The following is a 13,927-nucleotide window of genomic DNA, read 5'->3' as shown; positions in this document are numbered from 1 at the left end:
AAAACAGTCGAATAATAAAACACTACTAAAGTAGCGGCCATTCAACATGTTTCAGTTGTTAATATAGCCATCATGTAATGATGGTGGAAATAACATATTTAATATATCTTCATTGTCTGACTAAATTTTTAACAGGTGTTAAGAATTGGAGACAAAAAAATGGAATAATTAGTTTCCCTTCTAGTTTGAAAGTACTTAGCTCCACCGCCACGTCAAGGCTTATTCCAAGGAGGAGTAAACAGTCGAATGATATAAAGCTACTACGCAGAATAGCTTATCCTTCGACATGTTTTGGTTTTATTTTTACTTGTAATGTAATTGTAAGAAAAACAATCAATTCAAGCAAATAGGATTGTCTTAAAACTGTTAACATAAGTTAGCAATTTAAAACACTTTCGATATGTATTCATTTTGATATACAAATAATATATCAAATGTACAATTGCATTTTATTTTTTGCTAAAATCATATATTATAAACTAAGAATTTGTTACAGGTTAATTTAATATGTGAATACATATCACGTCATGGCATTTACTTAACTAATAACTAATACAATAAGAGAAAATATTACAATTCAATTGGATATGTTAACACATATCGCGTCATGGTAACTATGTACAGTTTCGTATGTTACAGCATTTATTATGCTATCGTCAATATTACTGAAACACCAATCAATTTGTGTTAAACCTTTCGTTGTTGGTGTATTCAGAATAGAAAGAAGGTTGTTATTGTTTAGGAGTATTTCAGTTTCCGATTTTGTTCGTTGTCGGCATATATTGAAATCTCCTAATATAACAACCTTTTGAGAGTTTGTATTTATGCAGTTTTCCAAAACATAGTGTAGTTCATGATGAAGAGAATGCACCCCATAATTGCTGTTTCGATATAAGACCATTATGTGAATATCTCTAATTTGAAACACCAGAAATTCAAATGTTTTATTATGTACATGGACCTTTTTTTGGTATTTATACTGAGTAAATTCAGAGATTTCATTTTTCACAAAAACAATTAAGCCCCGTTTACATCTTCGACTGCTTTGGTCCGTTGAATCCAGTCTCATTCTTGGCAATACTGTGAACCCTGGAATTTCATAGTTTTCATTATGCAGCGTCCAAGTTTAACATTTCCGTCAATATCCTTTAACAGATGAGGCTTTGAATTATGGTATACAATTTTCAAAGCATTAATTCAATATATGCACTTGTTGTCGTTTGAAAAAGTTGCGTTTGTACAAAACACCAAAGCCATTTAAAGAAAATGATAATGTACAATTGGAAATGACAAACTTACGAACGAACAAGTGTCTTAAAACCCATTACGAGTTTATGCATGAGATTACTGCTTTGAAAATTGTATACCATAATGTTCAAAGCCTTCATGCTCATATTGAAGACATTCGGAATGATTCGGTAATGTTAAAGGCTGACGTACTATGTTTTGTTGAAACTTGGACGCTGCATAATGAAAACTATGAAATTCCAGGGTTCACAGTATTGCCAAGAATGAGACTGGATTCAACGGACCAAAGCAGTCGAAGATGTAAATTTTGTGAAAAATGAAATCTCAGAATTTACTCAGTATAAATACCAAAAAAAGGTCCATGTACATAATAAAACATTTGAATTCCTGGTGTTTCAAATTAGAGATATTCACATAATGGTCTTATATCGAAACAGTAATTATGGGGTGCATTCTCTTCATCATGAACTACACTATGTTTTGGAGAACTGCATAAATACAAACTCTCAAAAGGTTGTTATATTAGGAGATTTCAATATATGCCGACAACGAACAAAATCGGAAACTGAAATACTCCTAAACAATAACAACCTTCTTTCTATTCTGAATACACCAACAACGAAAGGTTTAACACAAATTGATTGGTGTTTCAGTAATATTGACGATAGCATAATAAATGCTATAACATACGAAACTGTACATAGTTACCATGACACGATATGTGTTAACATATCCAATTGAATTGTAATATTTTCTCTTATTGTATTAATTTTTAGTTAAGTAAATGCCATGACGTGATATGTATTCACATATTAAATAAACCTGTAACAAATTCTTAGTTTATAATACATGATTTTAGCAAGAAATAAAATGCAATTGTACATTTGATATATTATTTGTATATCAAAATGAATACATATCAAAAGTGTTTTAAATTGCTAACTTATGTTAACAGTTTTAAGACAATCCTATTTGCTTGAATTGATTGTTTTTCTTGCAATTATATTACAAGTAAAAATAAAACCAAAACATGTCGAAGGATAAGCTATTCTGCGTAGTAGCTTTATATCATTCGACTGTTTACTCCTCCTTGGAATAAGCCTTGACGTGGCGGTGGAGCTAAGTACTTTCAAACTAGAAGGGAAACTAATTATTCCATTTTTTTGTCTCCAATTCTTAACACCTGTTAAAAATTTAGTCAGACAATGAAGATATATTAAATATGTTATTTCCACCATCATTACATGATGGCTATATTAACAACTGAAACATGTTGAATGGCCGCTACTTTAGTAGTGTTTTATTATTCGACTGTTTTACTCCTCCAAGGAATAAGCCTTGACGTGGCGGTGGAGCTAAGTACTTTCATAAAAGAAAGGAAACCAATTATTCCGTGTTTAATGTTGTAGTTTATAATATAGTCGGCAAAGCCAGATATTCAAGTCATCCTTTTTTTAAAGCGAGATTTACATATAGCTTTTATACATAATTTTGTTTTGAGTTTATACAAATGTCCGATTTCATGTACCCCAAAGATGATACATTTATTCTATCTTCTGGAGGAGCTTTTGTGTATATCCAAAGTGGTGTCAAAGTACGATAAGTCTACCATTCGTCTGCACTAACTGTTTGTCCAATGTCTAGCTTATGAATAATAGTCTACTGTAGAGGCACACGCTCGACCACTTGTTATCGCCAAAAGGGTTAAATGTCTAACAATTTATAGACAAGCATAGTATCTACTAAGCGATAGTTATCATTCAATTCCATTAAAAGCGATAGTCATGCGGTAACGTGACAAGCTAAAATTCAGGTAATTTTTTTAGCAAAAAATTTCTTATCATCAAAAATATTCTTAAAAAATCCACGCCTATTAATATCATCGAAAAATATTTTTAAATCAGTGAGCGGAGCAGTATAGTCGTGATAGTTGTACCCTCTTGCCCGATTAGAGGTCAACAGCACCTCTTTCTTACACTGACATTGTTTCCGAATATTACTAATATTATCTACAGTACTTCTAATTACTTCTCCATATTCCCTTCACCGTGCGTTGTGTTGTGGTGTTCGGCTTTTAATTGTGGCCTGCATCGACTCGAAAAAACAGAAAAAAAAGTTTTCGGTCCACTTCATCCCAAAATTATTATCTGATCATCATCGAAAATTATAGTTGTTGTCCTTGACCATAACTGGAACCTTGTGGAAAATTTCAAAGCGATCAGCGCTTTAATTCCGTCCTCTAGTGTGGTAATGGGTTAGTAAATAATATCTGAATATGTAAGCACCTGTATGAGTAACTCCCACATCCGAGTACATAGGACAATATAATTGGTATCAATTTAAAGGCCAACCACTCATCTTGGATATACTATCAACTTTTCGGGTGTATATACTTCAGGAGTAAATATATACGCCATAGAATACAAATTTTGTAATTTTTAACACAGGGTCCATTTGACCCCCTAATATTGACCGATCTTAATCACACCAGGCCTGCTTAATCTTTTGTCGGCTCCCCTTCTCCATGGCTAATGAGAGTGTATACACTTTGATACAGTGAAAATGTGCCTCGTCGAAATATTGGTTCTAGACCCCACGTTTTTTTTTTTTTTTTTTGGCTAAATCCATTTCAGAAAATGTTGATTTCATCCAAACTTTGCCTATCTTATTTTTTATTCCAAACATTGTTCAAGTTCGAAGATGGGAAATATCGGTCCACTCCTTCTGGTACGTCCCACATAGGGGCTAGGCTTAGGCCTAAATCCGGACTATAGTTCATATATAGTACATTATCGAACCTTACGTTCTATTCTCCGCAGGTGAAACGATTACAACAGAGTCTTAGAACCAAACCCAAAACGCAGAACAAATCAGATAACTGTTATAATATCATATCATATAAAACAAGTAAGGAAAGTAGTAAAGTCGAACTGGGCCGACTATATGATACCCTTAACCACTTTGGTGAAGGTCGACGCGTTTTTGTTATATATCTATATCTGTACCGATTTCAGGGAAACTTGTCAGAGACTAATTTATATTACTTCAGTACGTTGTGTCAATCGGTCTAGCTTTGGCAACATCATTCTAGACTTAATTCAGTACTCTACCAACCAAACTTCGTGCAAATCGAGAGATATATAGGGACTTTGGTGCACCAATTACATAAAATCGGTCGAAAATATATATGAGAGCTATATAAAATCAGAACCGATTTTCACGAAACTTAGCACACGTCATCGTGGAAATCGGATGATTTTCAGAGACTTTGGTTCACCAATTACATAAAATCGGATGAAAATATATATGGGAGCTATATCTAAATCTCGACCGATTTTCACGAAATTTTGCACACATTATTCTAGACATAATTCAGTACGATATGCCAAAATTCGCGCAAATGAAAAGATTTCCAGGTACTTTGGTGCACCAATTACCTAAAATCGGGCGAAACTACATATGGGAGCTTTATCTAAATATGAACCGATTTTCACGAAACTTGGCAGACATCATTTTAGACCTTATTCATTACGCTGTGCCAAATTTCGTGCAAATCGAAAGATATATAGGGACTCTGGTACACATTTTACCTTAAATCGGACGAAGATATATATGGGAGCTATATCTAAATCTGAACCGATTTTCACGAAACTTGGCAGACATCATTCTAGACCTTATTCATTACGCAGTGTCAAATTTCGTGCAAATCGAAAGATATATAGGGACTCTGGTATATAGGGACTTTGGTGCACCATTTACCAAAAAACGGGCGAAACTGTATATGGGAGCTATAACTAAATCTGAACCGATTTTCACGAAACTTCGCACACATCATTCTAGACCTAATTCAGTGCCCTATCCCAAATTTCGTACAAATCGAAAGATATATAGAGACTTTGGTACACCATTTACCTAAAATCGGGCGAAACTATATATGGGAGCTATATCTAAATTTGAGACGATTTTTCCCAATTTCAATAGGGTTCGTCCTTGGGCCAAAGAAGTGACATATGCCAAATTTCATTCAAATCGGATCATAAATGCGACCTGAACTATGGTTACAATTTAACATGGACAGACGGACGGACATGCATAAATCGGCTCAGAAAGTGATTCTAAGCATATTCTCAAAAGGAACCATGGTTCTATCTGGATTATTTTTGCCTGTTACAAACATATGCACAAAGACATAATACCCTGTACCACTATGTGGTGACGGGTATAAAAATAGAGGCTTCATTGGGTAGAACCCATCGTGAAGATTGATCCATAACTGTGGCTTGTATCGTGTTTACAAATTATAATGGACAAACGGATGGACGGACATACATGTCTAGATCGACTCAGCTAGTCGAGATATGACGATCGGTATTCTTAAAGGTGGGTCTAGGTCCAATATTCTTTGCGCTGCACAAAGCTCTAATACCCTGACAACATAGTTGTGTAGGGTATACAAATACACATTCGTTAATAACATCAAAAATATTTTTTTAAAAAATCCCTTTCCTTCCATCAGTTAAAAAAATATTATTATATTTTCCTAAATTAATTTATTTTAAATTTTCTCCACTTTCAACCACACCCCCTTGCCCGGTACCATTACAAAACTATGTTCTGAGATGTGCATTTTATCCAATGTCTTGGATGATACTGAAAAACGATATTTCGATAATAGGGCAATAAGGCCGACCTTCGCCTGCATACGGCCAAAACGTAAACCAATACAATTACGGGGACCATCACCGAAGCCCAAAAATGATTGTGGATGGCGTTGTTGCACCTCTGATGGGTGGAAACGTTCCGGTATAAATGCTGTGGGATTTTCATAGATCTCTGGATCATAGTGTATGGCTTTGACCGGTATGGCCACAGGAGTACCCTTTTCCAAGACAATATCCATATCGGGCACATGATAGTCTTCCATGCAGATGCGTTGCAAAAACGATAAGGCGGGATAGAGGCGTAGGGTTTCTGGAAAAAATTGGAGTTGTTTTTGAATTTTTCAAAAATAATTTTTTTGTTATTCTGCCTTACCTGATATCACCTGATCCAAGTAGGACATTTCCAACATTCCCTCATAGGTCAGCTGATTATTGTGTTTCTCGAGAACATCCAAAATTTCTTGCCTTAGAATATCCTGTTTATCGGGATTCTTGGCCAATTCATATAGGCCATAACTCATATTGCTCGAAGAGGTCTCAAACCCGGCCACGAAGAATACAAACAGCTGGGCTGCCACCAATTCCAAACTCAATAACGACTGGCCATTTTCATCCTTTTGATTTTTCAGCTCAATTAAAATATCAATGAAGTCATTGCGGCGAATATTCCGTCTCTCCCGCTCCAATACGGTGTCATTAACAATACGCAAAAAGAATTCCTCTACATCGGGAGCAAAACGTTTCGCCCCAAAATATCGTAAATATTTCATGTACACCCTCTTTGCCATACTCAATTTGATATTCGGTTTTTCCGAACCGAATACCTTTTGGCCTATAATTCGGAATTCGGCATTGGGATTGCGGATGCTATTCGTCTCTATGCCAAAGATGACGCTGCCAATGACATCGGTGGTGAAGCGGCCATTCCAGTCGTACATTTCCAAACACTGATCGGGTTTTGCCTTCAACTCCGCATCTAAGGCAGTCACATATTTCTGCGAGACCTCTACCAGGGTGGGGAACATAAATTTCATTTTTCCCGATGTAAAGGTGGGCGTCAGTTTCGTTCTCAGCCCCTTCCATATTTTACTATCGGCACTGAACAAATGTTGACTCAAAACATCGTGTGTATTGTGCTGCGGGAAACGATCCGTAAATTTATTGAAGTCCTTAATCAGGATCGTCTTCACCAAATCCAAATCAAGAATTACGGCAACGGGTCGGGTATACCAATAGGTTCCGGCAATTTTTACCTTATCCTTGAATTCATCGTAGACCTCCTGCCACAGATCGGTATGATGCATAGTGGTGATTCTCCGAATATTACCCCATATTCCAGTTTTCAGCTGGGATACTCCTTTCACCTCCCAATAAGATGTTCTCAGCTTCAAATAGGCATAGAGAGCCGAAATTAGAATCCAAATTAAAATTAACCAGATATTCATTTTTTTTTATTTTCGCTTCGTTTATGTAATTGTTGTTGTGGCGAATAGGCTAGACATCCAGTAGCGTTGAATGTCTGAAGGAAACTGATAACTACCGATTTGTGTTGTTCGCAGATAAACTTCTTCTATTTATTATCGTCTTATCTTTACCACAGTGACAAAGCAGAAATTGTGTAGTTGTCGAAAAGAAGAGTAAAACATTTTATTTTGTTTAAATAAAAACAGGGACAAATGGGAGAGATAAATGAGAGAGATAATGGGAGAAACTGTAAGTACTCTCAATGGCCCAGATTACTATAATATCAGTTAAAGAAAAGTATTTGGCATAGATTATTTTAAAATATTTTTTGGATAATATTAATAGGCGTAGATTTCAAAAAAAAAAAAAAAAAAAAAAATTTTGTCCGTCCGTCCATCTTGTCGTCCGTCCTTCCGTCAGTCCATGTATTTTTGTGAACAAAGTACAGGTCGCATTTATGATCTGAATTCGATGAAATTTGGCATGGGTCATTTATTTGGCCCAAGGATGAACTCTATTGAAATTGGGAAAAATCGGCTCAGATTTAGATATAGCTCCCATATATAGATTCGTCCGATTTAAGGTAAATGGGGCACCAATGTCCTCATATATCGTTCGATTTGCACGAAATTTGGCATAGAGTACTGAATTAGGTCCAGGATGAAGTATGCTACGATTCGTGAAAATCGGTTTAGATTTAGATATAGCTCCCATATATATTTTCGTCCGATTTAAGGTAAATGGTTCACCAAAATTCCTATATATCTTTCGATTTGCTCGAAATTTGGCACAGCGTAATGACATAGGTCTAGAATGATGTGTGCTTAGTTTCCTGCAAATCGGTTCAGATTTAGATATAGCTCCCATATAAATTTTCGTTCGATTTAATGTAAATGGTGCCCCAAAGTCCCTATATATCTTTCGATTTGCACAAAATTTGGCACAGCGTAATAAATTGGGTCTAGAATGATGTGTGTTAAGTTTCGAGAAAATCGGTTCAGATTTAGATATAGCTCCCATATATATTTTCGTCCGATTTAATGTAAATGGTGCACCAAGGTCCCTATATATCTTTCGAGTTGCACGAAATTTAGCACAGCGCAATGAATTGGGTCTAGAATAATGTGTGCTAAGTTTTCTAAAAATCGGTTCAGATTTAGATATAGCTCCCATATATAGTTTCGTCCGATTTAAGGTAAATGGTGCACCAAAGTCCTTATAAATGTTCCGATTTGCACGAAATTTAGCACAGCGTAATGAATTAGGCCTAGAATGCTGTGTGCTAAGTTTTCTGAAAATCGGTTCAGATTTCGATAAAGCTCCCATATATATTTTCGTCCGATTTAATGTAAATGGTCTACCAAAGTCCCTATATATTTTTCGATTTGCACGAAATTTGGCACAGCGAAATAAATTAGCTATAGAATGATGTGTGTTAAGTTTCGAGTAAATCGGTTCAGATTTCGATATAGCTCCCATATATATTTTCGTCCGATTTAATGTAAATGGTGCACCAAAGTCCCTATATATTTTTCGATTTGCACGAAATTTGGCACACCACAATGAATTGGGTCTAGAATGATGCGCGTTAGGTTTCGTGAAAATCGGTTCAGATTTACATATAGCTCCCATATATATTTTCGTCCGATTTAATGTAAATAGTGAACCAAGGTCCCTATATATCTTTCGATTTGCACGAATTTTGGCACAGCGTAATAAATTAGGTCTAGAATGATGTGTGTTAAGTTTCCTGAAAATCGGTTTAGATTTAGATATAGCTCCCATGTATATCTTCGTCCGATTTAAGGTAAATGGTGCACCAAAGACCCTTAATATTTTTCGATTTGCTCGAAATTTGGCACAGCGTAATAAATTAGGTCTAAAATGATGTGTGTTAAGTTTCGAGTAAATCGGTTCAGATTTCGATATAGCTCCCATATATATTTTCGTCCGATTTAATGTAAATGGTACACCAAAGTCCCTCTAAATGTTTCGATTTCCACGAAACTTGGCACAGCGCAACGAATTACGACTAGAATGATGTGTGTTAAGTTTCCTGAAAATCGGTTCAGATTTAGATATAGTTGCCGTATATATTTTCGTCCGATTTAAAGTAAATCGTGTACCGTCCGACTTTACTACCTTCCTTATTGGTTTAAAAAATATTTCTTGATATTACTAAAAAGCGCGGATTTCTTAAAAATAATTGTTTTTTTATTTAACAAATAGGCGTAGATTTTGTTTTGATTTATTTTTTTTTTTCTTAATAATATTTTTTATTATTATTTTTGTTATCTCAAACTATACATCGTGCTTTAATTATCTTATTTCCTTCACTTCAAAAATTAAGAGTGAGAGAGAACCACATCACACCACTATGTTAGCAAGTGCAAAGTCCACGAGCGAACATTACTCATAGCAATGTTAACTGCTTTTATTAAGGTTTACACATGTGAGTGATAAGCTCATAGAAGATCCACACGCTCGCCCATTATCAGCCAAAAAATTTACCACCTAATGATTTAGTTTTTTTCTACAAGTCATCCCATCATAGCATATTTTGCTAAGAGTTGTCGGTGGTTCAATTACGCTCAGACAGATAGACGTGCGTAAACGTGACAAGCTAATATGTTTCGAATGTTGTATAGAACCGCTTATTTAATATATTGCGGTACTAATAAAGTTCACGCAAAAGAAATTACTAAGGTGAACGAAAAAAAATTCAAAACCAAATATTCAAAACGAAGATAAAAACGCAAAAAATATCAGTAGAACAACATAAATAATTTTGTTTTCTAATTTGAATTATTTGTATACGTCACGTAAAGAAATTAAGACAGAACCACATCACGTCACTATGTTAGTAAGTTCAAAGTCCACGAGCGTGTTACTCACATAACTGGTAACTGGTTTTACATTTGTGAGTGATAGCGTACAGAAGATCCGCACGCTCACTCATTGTTTCCCAAGCATTTTATTATGATTGATGATTTTTTATTTTTCACTAAGTCTGTCTGTCTGTGGTCTAAGGTTCAATTGCGATGAGACAGATAGACGTCCGTTGTATAGAACCGGTTATTTTAGTATTTGGATATTAATAAAATTTGAAATAAAAATGGTTTAACACTGTGTAAAATATTGAAAAATATACACCTATTATTTTCTTAAAATATTTTTTTAAATCCACGCCTTGCGGATTTCTTCATAAAAATATTTAAAAAACACCTCTTGTGGAATTAAAAGAATAATATATTTCTTTTAAATCCACGCCTTGTGGATTTCTTCATAAAAAATATATTTAAACCAGTGAGCGGAGCAGTATAGTCGGACGGTGCCGACCATACGATACCCTACACAACTACCACGGAACTCAAATTTTTTGCGGATGTTTATTCCGAGCCTGGGCAATATTTCGTGATATTTTCCCCCTCTTGCCCGATTAGAGGTAAACAGCACCTCACAGTAACATATTTTCCGAATATTTCGAGTATTCAGTACAGCTTTTGTCCAAATTCTAGATTCCTTCGGCTTTCATTTGTGGTCTATAGATCGACTCGAAAATAACACAAAAAATAAGTTTTCTGTCCACTTCATTCCAAAATTATTATCTGATCATCACCGAACATTATAGGCGTTGTCCTTGACCATAACTGGAACCTCATGGAACATTTCAAAGCGATCAGCGCTATATTTCCGCCCTCCAGTATGGTAATGGGTTACTAAATAATATACGTATACGGAGATACCTCTAAATATTTGGGTGTGACTCCCACATCCGAGCACATACAACAATATAATTGGTATTAATTTAAAGGTCAACCACTTCTCTTGGATATAAAATCAACTTCTCGGGTCTATGTCCATCAGGGACAAATATATACGCTATAGAATACAAATTTTGTCATTTTTCACACAAAAGTCAGGGTCCATTTGACCCGCTAAATATTGACCGATCTTAATCAACATAAGCATGTTTATTCTTTGGCCCGATCCGCTTCTCCAAGCAAAATTTCAAGATGTTCGAGCCATTATTGCGGCCTCTGGAGCGACCAGAAAAACCGACAAAAATTTAGTATTTGGTCCATTTCATCCCCTAAATATTAATCGATCTTTCCCAAAAACAATGGGGGGTCTTCATTGGCCAGAACCCATCCTACATGCAAAATTTCGTGAAGATTGGTCCATAACTGTGGCCTGTATCGTGTTTACAAATTATAATGGACAGACGGACACACATGTCTAGATCGACTCATCTAGTCGAGATATGATGATCTGTATACTTAAAGGTGGGTCTAGGACCAATATTACAAACTTTTGGGGCTGCACACAGCTATAATACCCTGACAACATAGTTGGGTAGGGTATAAAAATCAACTCCCATTATATTTTTTAACCAGTATGCCAGTTATGTGTAGATTCAGAACAAAAAAAAAAAACAAGTGAAAAAGCATTAAGTTCGGCCGGGCCGAACTTTGGATACCCTCCACCATAGATATATTGGCAGGTACTTGAAATGAAAATATAGGGAAAAAACAAAAAAAAAACGGATCTATACTGACATCTCTACAAACCGATTATGTAAACAATAATTTTTAATAGAAAATTATACCCTCACCCTTATAGCTAATTAGTGTGTATACACTTTCACACGGTGAAAACGAGCCTCATCGACATATTGGTTCTAGAACCCATGTTTCTTCGGACCAAATCCGTTTCAGAAGAATTTGATTTCATCCCATCTTATTATGTCTTCCAAACTTAGTTCAATTCCGAATTTGGGGAATATCGGTCCATGCCTTCTGGTACCTCCCACACAGGGGCTACGGCTAAGCCTAAATGCGGGCTATAGTTCACATATAGTCATCATTATCGAATCGTACGTTCTAGTTTTTTATCTCGATATCCTTCGCAGGTGAAATGATTACAACAGAGTGTTAGAACCAAACCAAAAACGCGGAAAAATCAGATAATTATTAAAAAAAAATGTGGTTATATAGGGACTACGCCTAAAAGAGGTTGACTATTAATAATTTTTGGTAGGGAGATTTGTTTCCGTATACGGCTACAAAATACCAAATTTCAGCGAATTCGGTTGAAAAACGCGCTCAAGAACCTCAAAATGCCGAAATTTGGGGGTACCTTTATATGGGGTCTACCAAAAAAAAAATGGACTTATATTTATAATATTTTGTGGGGAGATTTGGAACCTATTAAGAACCCAATGTACCAAATTTCAGCGAATTCGGTTGAAAAACGCGGTCAAGAACCCCAAAGTACCGAAATTAAGGGGTATCCTTATATGGGAGCTACCAGAAAAAATGGACTTATATTTATAATTTTTAGTGGATATATTTGGTACCCAATAAGAACCAAATGTACCAAATTTCAGCGAATTCGGTTGAAAAACGCGCTAAGGAACCCCAAAATACCGAAAATTGCACGAATTTTGGCATAGCGTACTGAATTAATGTGTGCAAAGTTTCGTGACAATCGGTTCATATTTAGATAGAGCTCCCATATATATTTTCATCCGATTTAATGTAATTGGTGCACCAAAGACCCTATATATCTCTCGATTTGCACGAAACTTGGCACAGCGTACTGAATTAGGTCTAGAATGATGTATGTGTAGTTTCGTGGAAATCGGTTTAGAGTTAGATATAGCTCTTATATATAGTTTCGCCCGATTTTAGGTAACTGGTGCACCAAAGTCCCTGGAAATCTTTTCAATTGCAAGAATTTTGGCATAGCGTACTGAATTAAGTCTAGAATGATGTGTGCTAAGATTCGTAAAAATCGGTTCAGTTTTAGATACTGCTTCCACATATATTTTCGTCCGATTTTATGTAAATGGTGCACCAAGGTCCCTATATCTCTTCCGATTTGCACGAAATTTGGCACAGCGTACTGAATAGGGTCTAGAATGATGTGTGTTAAGTTTCGTGAAAATCGGGTCGGATTTAGGTATAGCTCCCACATATATTTTCGTCCGATTTAATGTAAATGGTGCACCAAGGTCCCTATATATCTTCCGATTTGCACGAAATTTGGCACAGCGTAGTGAATTAGGTCTAGAATGATGTGTGCTAAGTTTCGTGAAAATCGGGTCAGATTTAGGTATAGCTCCCACATATATTTTCGTCCGATTTAATGTAAATGGTGCACCAAGGTCCCTATATATCTTCCGATTTGCACGAAATTTGGCATAACGTATTGGATTAGGTCTAGAATGATTTGTGCGTAGTTTCATGGAAATCGGTTCAGAGTCTCATATATATTTTCATCCGATTTAAGGTAATTGGTGCACCAAAGACCCTATATGTCTTCCGATTTGCACGAAATTTGGCATAGCATACTGAATTGGGTCTAGAATGATGTGTGTTAAGTTTCGTGAAAATCGGGTCAGATTTAGTTATAGCTCCCATATATATTTTCGTCCGATTTAATGTAAATGGTACACCAAAGTCCCTAAATATTTTTCGATTTGAACGAAATTTGGCACAGCGTACTGAATTAGGTCTAGAATGATGTGTGCTAAGTTTCGTGAAAATCGG

General features: G+C 35.6%; 1 protein-coding gene across 1 annotated transcript; it reads right to left on the bottom strand.

Annotated features, from left to right (window-relative positions):
* Positions 1-5,803: 5,803 nt before the first annotated feature.
* On the bottom strand, positions 5,804-7,354 carry LOC133330346 (cytochrome P450 6a2-like). Its single transcript, XM_061538806.1, has 2 exons — positions 6,283-7,354; positions 5,804-6,219 (listed from the first exon to the last, which is right to left on the bottom strand). Exons 1-2 carry the CDS (start codon positions 7,352-7,354, stop codon positions 5,804-5,806), a joined length of 1,488 nt encoding a protein of 495 aa, XP_061394790.1.
* Positions 7,355-13,927: the final 6,573 nt, after the last annotated feature.

This window comes from Musca vetustissima, unplaced genomic scaffold (genome assembly GCF_032173495.1).
Source record: "Musca vetustissima isolate MV318-11 ecotype Yass unplaced genomic scaffold, APGP_CSIRO_Mvet_v1 utg86584, whole genome shotgun sequence".
In the NCBI taxonomy this organism is placed as follows: domain Eukaryota; kingdom Metazoa; phylum Arthropoda; class Insecta; order Diptera; family Muscidae; genus Musca; species Musca vetustissima.
This window is presented reverse-complemented; position numbering and strand designations above follow the sequence as displayed.